Source organism: Schistocerca nitens, chromosome 5 (assembly GCF_023898315.1).
Source record: "Schistocerca nitens isolate TAMUIC-IGC-003100 chromosome 5, iqSchNite1.1, whole genome shotgun sequence".
NCBI lineage: Eukaryota > Metazoa > Arthropoda > Insecta > Orthoptera > Acrididae > Schistocerca > Schistocerca nitens.
The window spans coordinates 514,806,186-514,820,238 of record NC_064618.1 but is presented as its reverse complement, the minus strand read 5'-3'; the positions used below and the strand labels follow the sequence as shown (position 1 = coordinate 514,820,238).

Sequence of the window (14,053 nt, the reverse complement as noted above, 5' to 3'; positions counted from 1 at the left end):
ACGTACCATGGAACTTGGTGTGCCCTGATCTTGCAACACAGGCACATATAAATGTCCATTAGTAACATCCATCTGATACTTTGTTTTAGCTTCGCTTTTCCAAAGACATATCTTCTTACAATTAAAACTTAACATCTGAAGAAAACATATCACGTTTCTACTTTATTGACATAAAGCCCTCTATCTTTTACTAGCTGATAAATCGCACTGCTCGGAGCACAACTCAAGTGACTATTCTGGCACCGTGCCGACTCGCTTCCGACTGCTCATCTTTTCTCTTGACACCTCTGCTCCTACTAAAACGAAAGTCACATCCCCTATTTCTCCTTTCGTAACGTCATGTTGCTTCGTCTATGAAAATGCGATGAAAATGGGCTGTGTATTTTCGAAGAATTTATAATGTTAGATAAAACTCTAACTCTTGCGTGCGAATACTCCGTTGGTAGAATTTTTCTTTTGCAGTTTCCCTTACACTTACCTGCTTCCTTCTCAACGTACGAATTATATGCATTCTGTGTTACACGTATCACAGCATATTTTCCTCTTTTGTCACTTGCTGCCTTTGTTATTACTGCCATTGTTTCAGTAGATCTGACACAATGTATAACTCTCTCCTGATTCAATGTGCGCCATCATATACTAACAGGTGCTGGCAGCCACAAAAATTTCTGAGTATCCCCGCGTGATAAAATCCAATACTTTGAATCGTTATCCATAAAATAGACTAGCTATGTCGATGTTTGAAGTATGAGTTACTTGGAACTCTAATTATCACTTCGGCAGTAATCAAACGCTTACTGCAGCTATATTTACTACTGCAGAGGGATTACACTTACCCACTGTTACTTGTGAAATAAGATTTTCTGATTACGTCATAACATAGCGACTGCACATTCGTGACCTTCATATGTTTCTTGTTAAATATTCACGCTGCTATTCTCGTGTTATTGTTTCTGACCTTTTCCTTGTTACTACAGTAACTGTCAGCTCCGATGAGATGTCATCAAATAATTTCTAATCTGACAGCAATGTTACATTATTGCAGTTATCACTTCATGTGATTTTATATCAAAGATATATTTTTCTTTGTTATCGACTCCTTTTTATTAATGGAATATCTTATACACATTCATAAGCACTAGTGGTGTCTCAGAAGACGACTACGCGGAATGTTCTTAGCTCACACTAGAAGTACGACAGTCAAAATCTTTCTATACTTGCACAATACAGCACCCCATTAATTATTATTTCTTTAACTCTTACAAATTAAGTGGTATTAGAAGTATAAACACACGATTGGAAGTCGAAAATGGTTCCGAAAATAGCGATCATGTGAAAGCGAGCCTAGTTTCTTCGTATAAGAGACCCAAAAAACAGTAGATACAGGCGCCCAGCGAGATTCCTTGGTCAGTGATTTCCGGAAAGAATTCGATTCAGTTCCGCACTGCCGTCTAATGAACTAAATACGAGGGTATGGAATATCAGACCAACTGTGTGATTGAAGAATTTCCAGCAAACAGAATATAGCACGTTATTCTGAAGGGAGAGAAGAGTTCAGACTTAACAGTAACTTTGGGCGTGCGCCAGGTGATTGTTATAGGACCATTACTTTTCGCAATGTATGTTAATGAGCTAGTGGATAAGGTCGAAAGTTCCATGAGGACTTTCGCGGATGATGCTGTAGTATACAGATAAGTCTCGACAGTAGAAAACTTTAGCAAAATGCAGGATGTCCTGCAGACGATGGACGCTTGGTGCAGGGAGTGGGAACTGGCTCTCAACACAAAGAACTGCCACACATCGCGAGTACATACACTGCAAGACTCCGTATTGTATGATTAAACAATTGCAGAACAATCACTATCAGTAGTTGCTTCTATAAAATACCTAGTAGTATGATACGGAGCGATCTGAAATATAACGACCCCTTAAAATTAGAATAACGCAGATGTCAGACTGACATTCATTGGAAAAATCACAGGGAATCCAGTCCACCTACAAAGAAAGTAGCTCAGAAAACACTCCCTCGACCAATACTTCAAAATTCCTCGTCGGTATGGGATCCATACCAGATAAAAATGACAGAAGAAATAGAGGAGATCTAAATACGAACAGGATGTTTCGCTACAGATTCTTTTACTTAGTATAAAAGCGTCAAGGAGATGATCAGCCAACTCCAACGGAAGACACCGCATGGGAGGCGTTCTGCATCGTGATGTGGTTGATTAATAAAGTTCCGAGAGCGTACGTTCCTAGAACGACATATACTGAAGAGTCAAAGAAGCTGGTACACCTTAGTAATATTGTATAGGACTCCGCGAGCACGTAGAAGTGCCGCAACACGACGTGGCATGGACTCAACTAATGTCTGAAACAATGCTGGAGGGAAATAACACTATGAATTCTGCAGGGCTGTCCATAAACCAGTAAAATAAGAGGGGGTGGAGATATCTTCTGAACAGCACGTTGCAAGGCATCCCAAATATGCTGAATAATGTTCGTGACTGGGGAGTTTGGTGACCAGAGGAAGTGTTTAAACTCTGAAGAGTATTTCTGGAGCCACTCTGTAGCAATTCTGGACGGGTGGGGTGTTGCATAATCTTGCTGAAATTGCCTAAGTCCGTCGGAAAGCGCAATGGACATAAATGGATGCAGGTGATAAGACAGGATGCTTTCGTAGTGTCACCTTAGAGAGTAGTATCTAGAGGTATCAGGACTATTTGAGATACAGCACATTGGTTTCTTGTAAAACTTTAACGATTCTCAAAAAATTTTCTGCTATGCCAGAATTTTAATATGTGCACCATTCGTTCCTCGTAGAACACAAGGCGATGTGCGAGTTCTGACCATTAAGGATCAGCATTGCATCAACAACAGTTCCGATTGTCTCACTGATTCGTGCACGGTGACAATATCATTGATTGGTGTTGTGTGCACGCGTTCCTTGAAGTAACCCCACAAAAGAGAGTTTAGTGACAAAAGAAGAGTGCGTGGGCTATGCGATGGGACTATAACAACCCATCCACATCTCAAGAAAGAACGCAGTACTGCCAAGATCCTAAGTAGAAAGACTGGAGGCGAAGCTACGAGGCCCAGAGACGGCAGTGGCGTCGTAGATATTTTGTTGTCTTCACGCAGCGTCCGACGCAGGGTGAGAGTCAAAACATAGCCCAGGTGGCAACGCTGACTGTGAATACTGGTGTCAGGAGGCTGATTATGCGGTAGATGTACCACTGCCACGTCCTCCAGTCAAACAGAACGTTCTCGAAGGGTGGCCAGTGTCCGGGGACTTGATTATTGCCTCAAGGAAGTAGATCGGAAGAGGGAAGCACCATGCTGCTGAGGGTCCTGTCTCAGCATGTGTCGTCGGCTGCTGAGGTCAGTGCTCAGAACAGAGCGGTGTCTGCAGGTACCGTTTGATTCATTACATGTCATTCAGCATGTTACAAGTCCATCATAGGGGAGCCCCATCATGTTGCATGCTGGAATGTGATGAACGGCTGCAGCTCTTTGAGCTGTGGTAGCAGTTTGAGAACATCGAGGTAAGCATTCATTGTTGTGGTCTTCTCCACGAAGTAAAATGGACCTACCACTCAGTCGTGCCTTAGGCCACACAAAAAATTAATCTCTGGGATGGCACAGGTGGGTTCGCATTGCTTTGTGTGGGTTTTCGGAATACCCCAATTCCTAATGTTGTGGCAATTCACATGTCCAAAAATGTACAACGTTGGTTCACTGAAAACAGACACTTTGTCATGTAGTCGTCGTTGGCATCTACGGATGTCATTAGGGACTACAACACAAATCCCTGCATTCCTTGCACCATTTGCACTCAGTATGCAAAACACCTATTAGCTTATATAACACATCATCTTATTTACTGCAATCGCAAAAGGCACAACGAATTAAGTTCTTAGGCCTGCGATGAAATGCAATTTGCAGTCTGTCAGCACGTGCATTAGACTTCGAGGAAGGTCTTTGACATTGCTCGTAGAAGAAATAGATACAGTCATGAAATTGTACAAGATAATCAGTATCAGGCTCTTTCCCAACAATGCAACAAACAAAACAATAATTTACACTGGTGAGGAAATTTGATGTAAACGAAATGTGAGTACGCTGATGAGCCAAAACATTTTAAATGTGGCTGCTGTTTCTTCTAACTAAACCGCGTAATTTAAGTTTTTATACGCTATGGCTGGGCAAACAATACTCGCATTTCAACAGGCACGAGATTTCCCATAAAAGTCTCGACCCTTCTTCAAAAATCGGGTGATATGACTCGCGCAGTGCTTGTGCAAGGGATACGCAAGAAACTGCGAACTAGCCGCAACAATAAACTATGGATCTCTTTCAAATCTATTTCGTGAAACACTGGTGGAAACAGCATAAAATCGTACCACTGCCCAAACTCCTATTTTGTTTCAACGCATTTACAATATGTGTTCTCATATAGTGCCGGAATGTAGGGATATATAAACATTTTTCTGGTTATTAAGTAAAGGTAGCAAACTAAGACGAAAATATTGTAATCAAAAAGTAATACTTGACTCAATCCAGTACCATATTTTACTTGTTTATGAGAGACAGTAAAGATTCATGAAGTACATTGCAAATGAGCAATTCAGCATCCGTTCACGTGGTAGAATAACGTACATTAACGTTACATATGTTAATAAGTTAGAAAACAGGGAACCCTTCAAACGAAACAAACATGTCATGTAATTAAGAATTTAATTATGAATAAATGAACAGATCAGAACTGAGCGCATCATCTTCTAAGCTCTCCCGACCAAATTTAAATTCATCTGTCCACTTGAAAACAGTTGAATATGAAGGAGCAGAGGCCCCCAGAGTATTCTGGAGATCGGCATGAATGTTCTTTTCTTTCATGCCTTTCTTTACGAAGTACTTAATCACTGCTCGAATCTCGATTTTTTTCATCTTCGCAAAACACTGCGCTGCAATAACAACAGAGACACGTCACCGCCAAAGATCTCTTCCAAGAGCACTGACGTGGCAGGTGCTTACAGGCAACAATACAATGAGCATCACGTGAGTGACTCGTTGCGCTAGCACTGACCTCTGTGGTGATTCCGAGAACTTTTCAAACCACCCTCGTATTTTTTATCGCGACAATGAATTGCAGCGGTAAGATTCGCCTTGGAGATAGTACCGTCGCGGGACGAACGAAATCTCGAGAATTGGACAGAATGATAATTGTTATCTTTAATTAATTTATCAGTTTTAGTTGTTGTGAATGACCTGCATGATAGAGGATATTCGAGTTTCACAATTATTTTCATTATTAAAATCCATCATAGATTAAAAACGTTCAGTGAAGTCGTTACAATAGTACCAATAGATCACAGGGCCGATCGATGACGTAAACTGTTCGAACAGTTCGAGGCGTGTTCAAATACAACCCTATTAATCACGACGAGTTCCGAAGGCAAGAACATTTGTTGACCGATTGTACACCCTGTGCGACTACTATGTCAGTGGTGTGACAAATGGCAGCGCGACAATAATGTCTTGCCGAGTTCCTCAAAGCAGTGGCCAATCACTTCATGGCCGGAAAAAGACTGAAACGACTGGATTTTACTTTAACACTCACGATGAATCTTCGGTGTTTGGCGAATTCAGATGTAGACAGAACCGCACGCTCCTTTGTTTCTCGGGCTCGCACGATGCGCTTCCGCATAGGGAACTTATTGCTGTAACAAATCTCTGCTTTAACTTCATTCTATATCTAGTATTTTTTATTTATATGGTAAATTCAAGCACTTTATTTACAACTAATGTAAACTGGAACAAGGTTTTTAGCGAATGGGTTTGAGCTTCATACAGACGAGGAGATCAGTCCAATCGCACACATCCCGTACTTTTATAATGCTTATGTAGACTCTCTCAGCTACAAGTAAGCCAGTGAACAGTATTGGTAGTTTGTTGTCGAATCCTAGTTCCGTGTGCTGAGAAGTAACTACAGTATAATGGATTTTAGATGTGGAACAGAAACCTAGTGTATGAATAGTGGGTATAATCATTCTTTTGCCATCTGATTTACTGTATTAGGAGTAACGTATACTGTTATCTCTTAATGATTCGATTGCCAGTGGACTTTGGCATGCTCTTGATGGATTTTGTAACTGTTAATTTCTGAGTCTATCTTTATGTCAGACTGGGCCGCAAATGCTACTGCATGCAGTCTTACATAATCCGTACTTGAACAAGATTTACATAGCCTCGCTCAGCTAGAAGCAAGTTGGTTAAACGTGTTAGTACCTGTCTGTCGAGTCCTGTTTTCCAGTATTGAGCAATAAGTACAGAGTAATTGACTTTCTTTGTGAAACAGAAACCAATGTATGTGAATAGCAAATATAATTTTTTTTCAAGTGAAATAATGCTTTTGTGAGTAATATACGCTGTTACCTATTAATGTTTTTACCTCTTAATGTTTCCCCTCCTAGTGTAATTTCGTATTCTCTTGGTAAATCTTTCATAATGTTAATATGCGAGTTCTCTATTATATCCGAGTGAGTTGTAAAAAGCCAGCGCTTCTTACATATTCCGTACTTGTATAATGCTTTGTATCATCTCTCTGTTAAATGCAAAACTTAAACGTTTCAGAACCTTTCAGCCGAGACGTATCTGCGAGTGTTGGAAAGTAAGTATGGAATAATTGTCTTATTTTGTAAGAGAAACCCATGTGTATGGCTAGGAGGTATAATCATTTCTTTGCCCTGTCAACTAATGATTCATGAGTTTCATGAGAAACTTAAACCAGTTAATGAAACCAAGTCTTCTGGTCCGGAAATAGCCGGCCGCGGTGGTCTCGCGGTTCTAGGCGCGCAGTCCGGAACCGTGCGACTGCTACGGTCGCAGGTTCGAATCCTGCCTCGGGCATGGATGTGTGTGATGTCCTTAGGTTAGTTAGGTTTAAGTAGTTCTAAGTTCTAGGGGACTGATGACCACAGCAGTTGAGTCCCATAGTGCTCAGAGCCATTTGAACCATTTGGTCCGGAATGTATACCTATTAGGCTTCTTTCAAGAGTATTCTGATCCAATAGCTCCATACTTAGCAACCATATACAACCGTTCGCTCGACAAAAGATCCGTACCCAAAGAGTGGAGAGTTGCAAAGGTCACACCAATATTCAGGAAAGGTAGTAGGAGTAATCCACTAAATTACAGGCCCATATCATTGACCTCGATATACAGCAGGGTTTTGGAACATGTATGTGTTGTTGTTGTGGTCTTCAGTCCTGAGACTGGTTTGATGCAGCTCTCCATGCTACTCTATCCTGTGCAAGCTTCTTCATCTCCCAGTACCTACTGCAACCTACATCCTTCTGAATCTGCTTAGTGTATTCATATCTTGGTCTCCCTCTACGATTTTTACCCTCCACGCTGCCCTCCAATGCTAAATTTGTGATCCCTTGATGCCTCAAAACATGTCCTACCAACCGATCCCTTCTTCTAGTCAAGTTGTGCCACAAACTTCATAATGATCGTGAACTAATAAAGGAAATTTATTTCCTTTATTAATGATTTGTATTAGAATTCAAACCGGCTTCGTAGGTCTTCCGCTGAAAGTTGAAATATACTTTGCTACATCTTTAGTGATTATTACATATAATATTTCTGATAAGAGAGCGTTTTGTTGAAAGGACTAGAAAATCTTCCTCTGGAATTCGTCTAGGAGCAGTCAACTATACCTTCCATCAAGAACATCAAATCCCACTTGGAAATGAGCTCCGATAATGTTTGAGAATGATGTTATGGAGACTGTACACCTTGAGATGTTATACGGGTCCGTTGCTGAAAGTGCGTAGAATCTTGTAACATTGAACATGAAACAAGTTTGCACAACGTCTTAGTAAGCACCTATTGTAGGTGGAAAGAAAGTAGGTGATTACCTGTTAACAGGAATACGAGGACACCACGACACACCCACGACAATAATAAGGGCTGCCGGCCTGTTTCCAAACTATCACGTATTCGCTTTGCACCAAGAATAAGTGAATTATGAGTTAACCATGAGGTTAGGGTTTACTACTTGCGTAAAGTTCACAGTAACAAACTTCTAAGGCATTTCAAGTTGAATATCCTCGCTTAAGTCATGAAGCAGTGCACTCTCTGTTACGCTGTGTTCTGTGGTAGCATGTCTTCTGAAGATTTGCCTGACATCTTTCGTTACTTATCGCACTGTTTTGTCATTTATCGTTGAATAACACATTTGAAGTCAACTCCTTTCGGGGCGGCAACCTCCCTCAAAATTCACTTTAGAGCTTATACGTTTACTTTTTTATTTGTTCCGTGGAATTTGCTCACGGCATGCTAATATGAATGAAATATACTATAGATGTAGAATGAACTGTTTTCCGAATACTTGGGATGCGATAGTCATTTAGAAATTAAAAGCTTGGGACGCTATCAAACTAGTAAAATTATTGTTGTTTGAAGGACTACACAGTAAAACATAACGCACATTCGTCGAAGTCCTTTCCCCTGAACCCACCACTACAATGCAGGTAAACTCGGGCTGAGTAGAATAATATAGGAAAGAATTAGAAAGATTATTGAGGATCTGTTGTATGATGATCAGTTGGTTTTATGAAAGGTAAATCACCACATAGGCAGTGTTCTATCGTCTCGCACAATTATCGCAGAAAAATTAAAGAAGTTAAGTCTCCCTTGAAGAGATGCTTGACAGTATAAAGTGGTGAAAAATATTTTAATGCTCAGAAAGACAGGCATACGCAATAGGGAAAGGAGGGAAACTACAATACGTAAAAGAACATAGTGGGCTTGGTAAGAGAGAGAAGTGTTCGGATAATAAAGGGTACAAGACAGGGATGCAGTGTTTCTCTTCTACTGTTCAGGTAGTGTATCAAACAAGAAATGCAGGAAGTGAAAGAAAGCTTCAACAGTGAGATCACCTTAACGCTGAAAGTATATCATGGATAGTTTTCGCTAATAACATTGTTATTCTCAATGCAAAAGTGGATGAATTATAGGACCCATTCAATGGAATGAACAATCTAATAAACAGTGAGTATGGATTAAGTATAAAACGAAGAAATATGAAAGTAAATATGAGCAGCAGGAATGAAATTGGCCATAAGGTTATCATTAAAATTCGGGCTCCTTAGAAGACGAAGTGGAAGTATTCTCCTATTAATGAAAAGACGCTCCAGTTGCTAGTAAGAACTTTATTATGGCCACGAGACGGGTTTAGGTCTTTATATTAGATCATTATCAGGTGTCTCTGAAATTTATGATGCAGAGAAGCAACACCAAATCATTTGCACTTGCTTCTCTACCATAACATTCAGATACACTTGATAATAAAGGCCGAAACTGGTCGTGTCTACCTAATAGAGTTTTTACTACTAACTGGAGCGGATTTTCATTAATTGAACACACAGCTACGGAATCAGCGCCCTCTAAACATGCAGAAGCTAAGAATTCTGTTAATCTGCAAGCAAAATAATGCGTGTGGCAGACGGAGCAAGTAGATCATAAGAATCAGACTAACACAGGCAAGAAGAGGCTTTCTTGACAAAAGCCACCGATTGGTATCGGATCTAGGCAATAATTTGAGAGGGAATTATTTGAGAACTTACGTGAACTGTGAAGAAGTGACTTGTGAAGGGTGGGAAAACCGGAAAAGATGGGAATCGAAGGGTTTGAGATGTGTTCAGGTTGAGGCTGAAAATTAAGAGATCAGAAATGAAAAAATTTCACCGATGAATCGGCGAGGAAAGGCTCGTGGAAAACATTAACTAGAGGAATGGGAAAGATGGTGGGACGTCGGGGAGTGATTTACATGCTATTAGGTAGAGCCGCCTTGAGCGGGGTAGCTAGTCCACCACCGGACGCCTCCCCAGATTGCGGATCGGAGAAATTCTCCCAGATATGGGTGGCACCCAGGATCGACCAAAACTAGCAACATGAGCGGCGACTACTCCGGAGGGCGCCAAAACTAAGTTGTCTGTACTCCACGCTAGGGACGAACTATAAAAGCAGATAGCCAGTCTTTCCAGAGGCAATCGTGGCCATTATACTCCTCATCTTTGGGTCATGATCTGTAAAATGTTCCGGAGTTAAATTAGTGCCACATTCGGATTTCCAGATAGGAAATGCTTTAGTGTCACAAAATCCTAAGTCTACGAAACGAAAGAAGCAGTTCTTTCAAATATGCACATGTAACTGTGGTTTACTAGTGGGAGAGAAAAAACTGACGGCAACAGAAGAGGAATTAGAAAAACGTCAACTGCAGCATTGTTGGCTTATTTGAAGTAGTCATAAAGATGGAAACTGTCTTCGACTTAATTCTGAAAATCTCATGTATTACAGAGGCAAACCAAACGGTAAACTAAGTGGAGTCGGGTTTTTAGTACACTAAACCATAGTAGACAAGATGGAAATATTAGAGGGAAATCCAGGCAATTTGCACGGTTGGTCCCGAAAATATTAGAAAGACATAAAAGGCAAATAGTACAAACATATGCACCTATTTCTGGTCATTCGGATGAGGAGATAAAATTCTTCTATAAGTGCCTCATAAAAACATGTGAGAAAAGAAGAGACTGCTTTTGTAAATTTATGATTAATGACTTAAATGTCAATGTTGTAACGTATAAGGAAGGTGATTCAATTAATGGAATAGATGAAAGAAATTATTGATTTGAGAGACTGGTTGAATTTGCAAAATTAATGAAAACATCTATTCTGAATACGATTTTCAAGAAGCATCCTAGTCGTAATTGGACTTGGAGGGGTCTTACCTTTAAAGTGAAAAATAAAATATTCATTCTTAGCAACAGGGTTGAAAACAGTACAGATGTTTTTGTGTTGAACAGGTTCAATAGAAACAGTAATCATCAGTTAATAAGAGCAAGATTTGAATTGAATACAGAAGATTAAAGACTGAAACTAATTGAAGGAGAGAGAAAAAATTCAAGTTTAAAAAATCTCGAAGTACAGAAAGACGAATAAAAAGTATTTAGAGAAAATTAAAAGAATGTGAAGCAGAAGCAATAACAAAGATACTAATCACAACAGCTGAAAAAGTGGGTGGCTTGTGTAAATCTCAAAACCTACTAAAGCAGCTGACAATAAAACTATTTGATGGACAAGAGAAGAAAAATGAAAGTAGAAACAAAGTAAGATAAGATATAATATACAGAACTGTGCAAGCTCTGAGAAAGAGCATGAAAGCTGACATCAATAAGTATGAAGAAGACAGCTAATAGCCAGTCTTGAAAATCAATGTAGTTTAAAGATTGACAAGAAGAACCTCATGACTGAAAAGCGTTAGACTCAAACCACGGCCGAATTATAGGTACGAAAGAAATATTGAAATAACATGAGTATCTGTACAGTAACCTTTACAGTAAAGTCAATGATGATATCTTAATCCTAGACGAACTGCATGTCTGAACTTCCATACCCCCAGTAATATACGCCTCAGTAGTCAAACAGGCTAACGAAAAGATGAAAAGTCGAGATTTTAAAGATATTTGATGAAGAATTTATGAGGCATTTAGCTAAAATATTTTCAAATTGTTTGCACAGTGGAAAATTACCATACTGTACACAGCTTTTACTAGAATTTTAGCTAGCAGATTGAGCACTGCACTTGACCTGGCCAAACGCATTTAGCAGTTGAGCTTTAGTACAACTGATCATGTACTCACTCTATGTGAAAAAATTCATAAAACATATGAGTTATTATGTACCTCTTTGCCTTGTCTTCATAGATTCTGAAAAGGCATTTGATTCGATGAGTCACCCAGCTGTTTTTGAGGCTCTAACAGCGCAAGGAATAGAACAGGTTACAAAAAAAAATGGCTCTGAGCACTATGGGACTCAACTGCTGTGGTCATAAGACCCCTAGAACTTAGAACTACTTAAACCTAACTAACCTAAGGACAGCACACAACACCCAGCCATCACGAGGCAGAGAAAATCCCTGACCCCGCCGGGAATCGAACCCGGGAACCCGGGCGTGGGAAGCGAGAACGCTACCGCACGACCACGAGATGCGGGCTGAACAGGTTACACCTGTAGTAAAGTCTTAGTAGCATATGCGAAACCTCCACAGCGCTTGTGAATTTAGTTGATGAAACTAAAGAATTCCCCATCAAACAGGGCGAAAAAAGTGACTATATCTCTGAAACTACTTTCAAGAAGTACTGGAAAAAGCAATGCTTGAATTAGATTGGAAAGCAAAGGAAATTCTAATTCAGGTAAATATTTTAGATAACCCGAGTTTCACTGATGACATGATATTATCTGCAGGTAGTGTAGAAGAACTTCATTTTCTGATTAGTGAGCTTGCGTCAGTCTGCTCTGAAGTTGGCCTAAAAATGACGACAAAAGCAAGATCTTGATCAATGAACGGACACCGGAGGGAAATTATATCTGTTTGAAGTACGCAATTTCGAAAGATCACAGAATGTGTCTGTCAAGGTCAAATGCTCAAAATGAAAGGAGACCTAAAACCAGAAATATTTCGACGTACTAAATTAGGCTGGCCAGCTTATGGAAGACAAAGCTTTGTGTTAAAGCCCAAGGCGTCGGCCGAGCTGAAGAAAACTGTTTTTGAGCAACATATTCTGCCGCTAGTAATTTATGGCTATGAGACATTAACATGAAATGAGTTCATTAGTCAGAGAAAAATAGTAGTAGCCCAAAGACAAATGAAAAGATCAATGTTAGGTTACACAAAGAAAGACACAAAGAAAGTAGTTGATATCAGAGAGACCACGAAGGTCAGTGACATAATCGAAAGAGTGAATACCTTCAAATGGCAGTGGACTGGTCATTTCGCTTTAAGAAAATACAGTACATGGTTAAAACTACTAGATTGATGACCACTTTACCAAGAAAGATCAAGGGGATTATGCACGCCGACTGAAAGAGGCCAGATCACGAAGTGATCGAATTGGTTGATGATGATGATAATGAGGCAGAAATGTAGTTTTCAAAAGTCGCACAAAAAAGAAGATTGAGGATGTTGGTTGTAAAACGTAAAAAAGTTGGATGTGACATTTAAAACTGTGGATAGTGTAGTTACGTAGTCGTACGTGGGACGGCAGCTACTCACCAGAAAAGCCCTTCTAGCGCCGGCGTCCTTCCGCAGCTCCCTCAGGGAGTCCGCCGCGCTGATCTCGCGCTGTGTGCGCTCGTCTACAGCCCTCTGGATTTGCTGTACCTCGTCCAGAGCATCGTCCGCAGAATACGTTCCCCGCAACTTCATCAGTGCTTTCAGGGCCTCTTCTTTGCGGTGCTTGGCCACCAGGAAGTAGGGACTTTCTGGCATCCACCAGAAAATCGCCACAAACAAAGTACTACACGCCATCATGAATTCAGTCACTGAGAAGAAGGAGACGTTGAGTGAAACGATCGTCATCAGAAGAGCTCCAACGCTCATCATGAGTGGACCGAATGCCACCAGCCGTCCTCTCGTGTGATCCTGCGCAATTTCAACTGCGTACACCGGCATTGTCTGTGAACAAAACGATAAGCGACTGATTTCAAAATTTTCTGAAGACGTGTTCCTGGGCATACATTTATTACAATACCCTTAACTAAGAAGGGATCCATATAGCTTATAGAACTAAGTCTATTGTCTTAAGCATAATTTTCTATCGAACTCTTTATCTCCTGTAGCGAAAGACATCACCAGACCTGCTTAACCTACATGTATTTGACTGTATTTTAATCAATGTGTAACTGCGTCTAAGTTCCATACAGATCATTGAAACGAGGACTGTCATAATTTTAGCTGGTATTCTAGTGAAGAAAACCGCATTAGAGCCCAAAATGGAAACGGTGCATGCAAGTACTAACAAACCAGTCTTCATTATCTTATATGAGAATTAAGGCCCAGCACCTCATTGGTCGAATTGGCGATCTAAAGAATAGTTTGACGTCTTGAATCTTTCTCTGGAGCTCCCAAGCAACTGGATACAATCTGAAGGAAAAGGTACTCCATACTTACTCTGCCTTTACATCCTGGAAAAGACGCAGCTATTGTGTC

General features: G+C 40.3%; 1 protein-coding gene across 1 annotated transcript in view; it reads right to left on the bottom strand.

The window, feature by feature from the left end:
• The window catches only part of LOC126260563 (solute carrier family 2, facilitated glucose transporter member 6-like), a 107,970-nt gene that overhangs the window by 47,320 nt on the left and 46,597 nt on the right, over positions 1-14,053 (bottom strand). The window contains exon 3 of the mRNA XM_049957897.1: positions 13,118-13,519. Within this exon, the coding sequence (XP_049813854.1) occupies positions 13,118-13,519 (402 nt within the window). The remainder of the gene's footprint in view (positions 1-13,117; positions 13,520-14,053) is intronic.